General features: G+C 45.4%; 1 protein-coding gene across 3 annotated transcripts in view; it reads right to left on the bottom strand.

The window, feature by feature from the left end:
* Nucleotides 1-3249: 3249 nt before the first annotated feature.
* The window catches only part of VSTM5 (V-set and transmembrane domain containing 5), a 32817-nt gene continuing 27428 nt past the window's right edge, over nucleotides 3250-8638 (bottom strand). For 2 of the 3 annotated variants that reach the window (XM_073808315.1, XM_033862137.2), the window contains 3 exons: nucleotides 8008-8334; nucleotides 7756-7896; nucleotides 3250-7625 (listed from right to left, as the gene is read on the bottom strand). In XM_073808315.1, the coding sequence (XP_073664416.1) occupies nucleotides 7582-7625; nucleotides 7756-7896; nucleotides 8008-8334 (512 nt within the window). In that variant the 3' untranslated portion in view covers nucleotides 3250-7581. The remainder of the gene's footprint in view (nucleotides 7626-7755; nucleotides 7897-8007; nucleotides 8335-8638) is intronic. The other variant, XM_073808316.1, reaches the window with a different exon arrangement.

Raw genomic sequence — 8638 nt, 5'->3', positions numbered from 1 at the left:
TAAAGACAGGTAGCGCATTTGTGGGTGGAAGATTTGTTTTCTCCAGTTTATTTTTAAAGCCACTCTCTGTGGTTGACCTCTCTCTACACCCTCTCTCTTGGTCTTTCATTCACTTTTACTTTCCTACTCCTGTTCTTTGTTGATACCTTAAATACTTGGAGCTACATTCAAGTCTCTGAATCTCACTTTAGGATGGGAACTAAGACGAAGTTCACCATGGAGAAACCCTGTCTCTTCAAAGTTGCAAACACAGTGACACAAGTGCTACTCAGAAATCAGTGACCAGGGCTTCCCTGGTGGTGCAGTGGTTGAGAGTCCGCCTGCCGATGCAGGGGACGCGGGTTCGTGCCCCGGTCCGGGAAGATTGCACATGCCGCGGAGTGGCTGGGCCTGTGAGCCATGGCCGCTGAGCCTGCGCGTCCGGAGCCTGTGCTCCTCAATGGGAGAGGCCACAAGAGTGAGAGGCCCGCGTACCGCAAAAAAAAAAAAAAAAAAAAAAAAAGTCAGTGACCAGAGCTGGGTCTTTGCTTTAAAGTTTGCTATTTCCTATCTGCAAGTTCACTTCCAGAAATTTATCCTATAGACATACTTCACAAAGATCATTGTGTAAGGATTATCAGGGAGGTCTGTAAAAGTGAAAAACTGAGACCAATCTAAACATCTGAAAGAATGACTAAAATTATGCCAGAGAGGTCCCAGACGCAGGCACTCATTTTTACTTCTCTAAACGTTGAGCTCAAATGGCTGAGGAGTTTTTCTACTCCCGGTATTCCGGCTTCCTAGCTTACGCACCAGAAAAACTTCCGTGTTATACTGTCCTCGTTTCCCTATTTACTGATTGTGAGCTTTGTAGAACAGACTATACTTGGCCTGAAATTTGGTAGATGAGGGAGAAGTTTGAGATAGAAAAGTAACGTATAATCTGGAAAACTTCCTGATAACTTAGTGAGTATACCAAGGAGATTAGGCCAGTGGCAGAATCTCTTCCTCCATTCTATTCATGGCTTCTCTTTTAACCTTCTTTACATGTAGTCCCATCCCGATCCCCTTGAGACCCAAAGAGGCAGTAAGAGAGAGCTCTGATCTGTGGTAACAAGCCTCACAGAAATCATATATTTATCCTTTAAAACTTCACCATCAGATTTCTTTGCCAGAACACCATGAAATCAAAGTGGTATTCCTGATAATCCCATGTTAACCGGGAATTCTAACTGGCATTTATGCATTGTTATTGAATAAAAACAGGAAACTTAATTATTATTTAATAAGTTCACTTTGTTTAGTAAGAAAAAGTCTTTTCAAACCGTGAGGTACCTGAGGGAAAAGTACTTCCTAGCATATTTAGGGACAGAACTGCCTGAACAACCAGGAGTCTTGCATCAAAAGAATTTAACCTGGGCTTCCCTGGTGGTGCAGTGGTTGAGAGTCCGCTTGCCGATGCACGGGACGCGGGTTCGTGCCCCGGTCCGGGAAGATCCCACATGCCGCGGAGCGGCTGGGCCCGTGAGCCATGGCCGCTGAGCCTGCACGTCCGGAGCCTGTGCTCCGCAACGGGAGAGGCCACGACAGTGAGAGGCCCGCGTACCGCAAAAAAAAAAAAAAAAAAAGAATTTAACCTACCTGTGGGTGCACTTGATAAGGTCAAATCTGAAGCTAAATCTTTTTTTTTTTTTTTTTTTTTTTTTCTTTTCAGTACGCGGGCCTCTCACTGTTGTGGCCTCTCCCGTTGCGGAGCACAGGCTCCGCACGCACAGGCTCAGTGGCCATGGCTCACGGGCCCAGCCGCTCCGCGGCATGTGGGATCTTCCCGGACCGGGGCACGAACCCGTGTCCCCTGCATCGGCAGGCAGACTCGCAACCACTGCACCACCAGGGAAGCCCAAGCTAAATCTTTTGATTGTACATTAGTAGTGCTCTTTCTCCCTCTCCCAACATTCAGTCTTTGCTAAACTTTACATAAAACCCACCAATATTATAAAACATTCAAAAAAACAAACAACCCAATCAAAAAATGGGCTGAAGACCTAAATAAATTTCTTTAAAGAAAACATACCAATGGCCAACAGGCACATGAAAAGGTACTTAACATCGCTAATTATTAGAGAAATGCAAATGAAAACTACAATGACGTATCACCTCACACCTGTTAGAAGGGCCATTATCAAAAAGTCTACAAATAATAAATGCTGGAGAGGGTGTGGAGAAAAGGAAACCCTCCTACACTGTTGATGGGAATGTAAATTAATACAGCCACTATGGAGAACAGTATGGAGGTTCTTTAAAAAACTAAAATTAGAGCTACCATATGATCCAGCAATCCCACTCCTGGGCATATACCTGAAGAAAACCAAAATTCAAAAATATACATGCACCCCAATGTTCATTGCAGCACTATTTACAATAGCCAAGACATGAAAGCAACCTAATTGTCCATCAATAGATGAATGGATAAAGAAGATATGGTGTATATATATATATATATATATATATATATATACACACACACACACACACATATACACACAATGGAATATTACTCAGCCATAAAAAAAGAATGAAATAATGCCATTTGAAGCAACATGAAAGGACCTAGAGATTATCATACTAAGTGAAGTAACTCAGAGAAAGACAAATATCATGATATCACTTATTTGTGAAATCTAAAAATATGATACAAATGAACTTATTTACAAAGCAGAAACAGACTTCAGACATAGAAAACAATTTTATGGTTACCAAAAGGGAAGGCGGGGAGAGGGGTTGATAAATTAGGAGTTTGGGATTAGCATATACACACTACTGGGAATTCCCTGGCAGTCCAGTGGTTAGGGCTCCACGCTTCCACTGCAGCAGGTATGGGTTCAGTCCCTGATTGGGGAACTAAGCTCCCACAAGCTGTGCAGCACAGCAAAAACAAAGAAGAAAAAAACCATATACACACTACTATATATAAAATAGGTAAACAACAAGGACCTACTGTATAGCACAAGGAACTATATTCAATATCTTGTAATAACCTATTGCGGAAAAGAATCTGAAGAATATATATGTGCATAACTGAATCACTTTGCTGTACACTTGAAACTAACACAACATTGTAAATCAACTATATTTCAAAAAAATTTTTTTAATATTATAAAGCATTGAATTTCCTGAAAGAGGAAGAGATTCATAGGCAATGGAGTTGAGCACCTTAGTTAACAAGTGGAAGCCATCTTGGCTGAAGGAACAAGTCTGATGTGACAGGAAGATTGCCCAAGATATTTATTTTTGTATATACCATTTGAAATAAAATTTTTCAGTGAACAATTACAATGTATCCATGCTATGAATTGCATTGTGGAGGCAATAAGAATATTTAGGAATAGGCAGAGACATGAAATAATGCCCAAGAAACATTAAGGGAGAACAAGCAAGTTGTAGGGTAATGTGTATAATAGAATCCCATTTGCCTAAAAAGAAAATAGATTAAATCTGTATATTGTGGTCCATGTATATATAGACAGATATTTCCATATATGCGTGAGCAAGTCTAGAAGGATACACCCGAATTTAACTATTGCATAGGAAAAAAGGAGAGAGAACTTTTACTTTTTACTTTATATACGGACTCCAATATCATTTTAATTTTAAAGAACAATTCATCCCCTTTGTAATTAAACCAAACACCCTCCTAATGTTGAAAAGGAAGTGGAAGGACTTCCCTGGTGGTCCAGTGGCTAAGACTCCCAATGCAGGGGGCCCGGGTTGGATCCCTGGTCAGGGAGCAACTAGATCCCACGTGCCGCAACTAAGAGTTTGCCTGCTGCAAATAAAAATCCCGCGTGCTGCAGCTAAGACCTGGCGTAGCCAAATAAATAAATAAATAAATATTTTTTAAAATAAATAAAGGCAGTGGAGATATCACTTACATGTGGAATCTAATTTAAAAATGACACAAATGAACTTATTTACAAAAGAGAAACAGACTCACAGATCTCAAAATCAAACTTCTGGTTACCAAAGGGGAAACATGGGGGGAAGGGATAAATTAGGAGATTGGGATTAACATATACACACTACTATATATAAAATAGATAACTAATAAGGATCTACTGTCTAGCACAGGGAACACTACTCAGTATTCTCTAATAACCTATATGGGAAAAGAATCTGAAAAACAATGGAGATATATATATATATATAACTGATATATAACATTCACTTTGCTGTACACCTGAAAATAACACAACATTGTAAATCAATTACACTCCAATAAAAAAATTTAATAAAAAAATTAAAATAAAATAAAAGGCAGTGGAAATAGTGGACTCAGTACCCATGTTCTCAGGGTTTGGAAAAGTTGACAGTGGGGATGGGTTATGGGTGTGCAGAGAGGTGCATGTGCTGGAGACTTGCACTGTCCCTTAATAGAAGCTGAGCTCTGGATCGACACACTATCAACTACCACAGGAATCTGCTCTGCTTTCAGTAAACTAGAGGCGTCTGAGGCTTCCCTGGAAACTGGGCGAAGAAACATGCCGGATATATAAAGGCTGATGACAGAGAGAGGGTTTCCCTTCCCCCAGTCTCCCCTCCCCTGTTGTCAAAGGGGGCTGTATTTGCATCTGGGCCCTGGGGTTTCACCCCATCACATTTGGTTCCTCTTGGTTCCATCTCCTAACATTCTATTCTGCCACGTCTTCTCTGCCCTCGTTACAGTTATCTAGCCTTTCCAAACCCTATCCTCTCTCAGGGCTTGTCTCTACATCCCTGCACTGAGCCAGATATCCTGGTAACCTTCTTATCTCTCACTGCCTTAGCTCCTCAGCTTTGTGTGGTACCATTTCAAATCAGAGCAAGCGTGAAGTCTTGTGGAGTATTTAGCATCTCATGCGGGCTCCAGAGGACAGGGGTGCTCTGTTGCAGCAATCCTTGCATACCTGGAACACCATGAAATGAGAAAGAACTGTGTGTCCCTTTTGGGTTTCTTAGATCACAATCTCTGAAAGGACATTCTGTCGACAAAGCACGAAAGTTCTGGCATCCGTTGAATGAGGTGATAACAACTGCCGCATCCTCGTTTCAGCCCCTTCTAGAAGCAGGAAGGACTCTATTAAATCACAAGTCACATTCCGGAAGGAAAAACTTCAAATTAGTCTTCTGGTTACAATACAGGGAAGAATAATGGCGCTAATGAAGTGTGGCTTTTGCTGAAGAATGTTTATGGCTAGAATCAATGTGATTAATTCCATTGTCATGAAAAAAACCTGTCAGGTCCCTGGCTGTGGCTGAGGGTTTTGCTTCTGTCTACAGCTGATGGAAACCTCTCCCAGGGCCTCTGAGTTCTCCGCAGGGATGGGCTCACACACAAAGGGCCAGAGCTTTGTTTGCAGGCTTTATTTCAGTCTTTAAAACTTTTTTTTTTTTCCCTCCTCACAGCTTGAAACATAACTTATAGTTTAACATGTTCAGTGGCTAAACCTCTAGGATTTAACATTTTCTTTTTTTTTTAAATAGACAAAACCCCCAGGCTCAAGAATCAAGAACTTTCCACAGGAATATTCAAGATGGGGGGAGCTTAAAAGTGCAAAATAAAGACACGGAAAGCTGAGCGAATAAACTTCCATGAAGATTTGGGGCGGGGCGGGGCACAGATTTAATTTACATCTGGGTTTGTGCCTCTCGCTGGGTGTTCTTTTCCATTTCTCCTTTTATTCCAAAGATGACCACCCCTGACTTCTCATAAGCTGAGAGGTAGAGTTCTGGAAAGCAGGTAGTGTCAAGAGGACAGAGGCTCTAGCAGCTACCCAGATGCAGTCCGGTTTCCTGCTGATGGGTGTGCTGTGTGATAAAGGACGAAGAAATGATCAGATTATCCTTGACCCTCTCTGGCACCTATCCTGCTTCTTCCCGGCACTGGAGACCAGTATAAGAAACCCATCCTTCGTGGCATAGGTCTGGTTCCTCTGATTGCTGTCCAGGGAAAAGGGTGCAGGTGTGTGTGTTTACACACGTGTCCAGGAGGTGGCCTGAGGTGAGACCCTTCTGTGTGTCACATACTTAGGCTACAAATCGGTCGTGTAGATCAACTGCTCTCTCACCTTCTGAGTCAAGTAGTGCCTTTGGAGCTCTGCTCTAGATCACTGATAGCCCCAAAAGATCCCTTCCTGTAACCCCGGATTCAGTATTCAGGGAAAAAAAGCCTCATACTAACGCCTCCAGGTAACTTCTGGAAAAGATGTGGACATTGGGGACTTGAAGAGAGGGAGAAGAGAATGTTCTGGCTCTCCATGTTTGTGTGGGTAAATTTGCAGCTGAGGGCTGGGGACACAGCTACTAAGCTCAAATTCCACCAATAATCGGGATGGTACCTTTGATCTGTAGCTAAGAATGTTGGAGAGGGAAAAGAGAATGGAAGATAAATTCACGCCTGCTTTAGAGCTTGCCGAAAGGAAGCTGGGATGGAGAAACTCGGGCAAACGCGGTGGCCAACAACTTCAGAGAATAACGACCAAGGCCGGCTGTGATCCAGTCCCCACTTTCACCTGGAGCCCCAATACCCCAGGGTATCTTACATTTTCCAGGACTCAACATAGTGCTTATTGCTTTCTAGGCTCTGGAAGAGTCCTCGTGCTTTCCTTCCGTTGCTCGGAGTGCTCTGTGCTACTGTGGGCCTCACTTGATACGCTGAGGGTGAGGTAGGTGAGGGTCAAGTGTTCCTCAGCCCAGTTGGCAGCAAGCAAGGCTCTGACTTGACAGGAAGTGTGAGTGGCTGAGGGGGACAGATTCGAAGCCCGCGCTGACTTTCCAGTTGTCCCTCCCACCGTGCAGGCCCAGCCTTCACACAGGTAGTGTCACCCAGCTTGTCAGGAGGCCATTTGGAAGCCAGACTCTGCCCATGGTGGAGATGAACTGTTCCTCACACTGGCCTACGCTGGGGCCGTAGAAGGGGAAAATCTAATGAACATTGGAGTAAGAGAGAACGAGAAAGATAATTTTCTCCCTATTCCTTGTTCCCAATGCTGGTCCCCGAGGAACAAATTAAACTCTTTTCCCTAAAGCTCCAGGCCACGGAGTGGGGGGTGGGGGGTCCTTCCCCTGCTCTGAGCAGGTGCTCTAATGCCTCAGCTCTCACAGTAGCTCCCACAGCAACCGGCTGGAGGAGGCCACAGGCAGAGAAGACTGGAGCACAGAGAGCTTGTTGTGGTGCTGGCTGCACACGTGATCCGGAAATACTCTGGCCTCTGGTACGGGGACCCCTCCAATGGCCATCACCCCGCCAGAGCAGAGCGTAGTGAGGAAGCAGCCAGGGCCTGCACGGGGTCACCGCTGATGCGTCCGCATGGCCCGGGAGCCGCGGCCAAGCACAGCTCTGGCTCAGAGCCTCCACCCCTCTCCTCTTTGAACTCCATGCCACTGGAACTGCCTTCGTCCAATCCAGAGTCCAGCTCAGGCGGTCAACCTTGCCAACATCCAGCTGTCCCATCAGGAACCAGTGTGTGGCACAAGAGGCTCGGGGTGGACTGGCCGTGTTTGCTCCTTTCGTTGGGAGATAACGTTTTCCTCTTGAGGTAAGAATGTAACTGGGCCCAGCCTTGGCTAACACTCCACATCTTGCAGCTCGATCTCCTCCGTTGTGCTTTCTGCAAAGCAAAAGACACATCCATGAGTTGCCAATCGGCCGGGGGTGGTTTCTTGGTGAGAACAAGATGACAAGGGCCACCTTTGGCCATCCAAGCCATGAATCGATTATCACAAGGCCCAGAGAATTACCTTTGAGCTTGTGTCTTCTCTTCCTCTGGAATTTATACGCACACTTATTACAAACCCACATGAGGCTGATTAACACTGCAGCCACGGCAGCGAGAAGAACAAGGAAGACAGCGACAAAGTGGAGGTCTTCATAGAGGATCTCTACGGGGCGGGGGGAGGGGAGGGGGAGATAACGTCTCTTTTAATATCGTGAAGTCGGCCTCCGCACACTCACAGTTCTGAGAGGCGCCGGGGCCCCTGTGGGTGTCTTACCCGACACGTGCAGCACGATGGTGCCAAACTGACTGCTCCCCAGGCGCTCGGTCACCGTGATGACGTAGTAGCCGGAATCCCTCACACCCACACTGAAGAGCTGGATGGAGCCGTTGTCGAAGGTGCAGACCCTGTCCTTGTGGCTTTGGGAGATGTTGGCCTGAGTCCCTGGCTTCCACTCCACGATCTTCTGCACTCCCCAGTTGGACGTATACTTCCATTCGATAGTGGGGATGCCGTGGCAGGAGTATGCAACCGACAGCAGGATGTCCTCTTCCACCGTGGCATTGATGGCTGCCTGGGGAATGTACAGGGACACGCCCTGACCTGCGGGATGGAGTGCTAGACTTGGCACCACTCACATGGACTCACAGTGGAGTAAACTTCTGTAACACATTCATTTATTTAGCACGTATTTACTGAGTGCCTGTCACATGCCAGGCTCTCTTCTAGGTTCCAATGCTGATGCTACAATGGTGAATGTCATGGACTGAATGTTTGTATCCCCCCCCCCATTTTCTATGTTGAAGCCCTAACCCCCCAGTGTGGCTGTATTTGGAGATGGGTCTCTAAGGAAGTAATTAGGGTTAAATGACGTCATAAGGGTGGGGCCCTGCTCCAGTTGGATGTC

The sequence above is a fragment of the Tursiops truncatus genome, chromosome 8 (genome assembly GCF_011762595.2).
Source record: "Tursiops truncatus isolate mTurTru1 chromosome 8, mTurTru1.mat.Y, whole genome shotgun sequence".
Classification (NCBI taxonomy): domain Eukaryota; kingdom Metazoa; phylum Chordata; class Mammalia; order Artiodactyla; family Delphinidae; genus Tursiops; species Tursiops truncatus.
The sequence above is the reverse complement of the archived record's forward strand: the minus strand, read 5'-3'. Positions and strand labels throughout refer to the sequence as shown.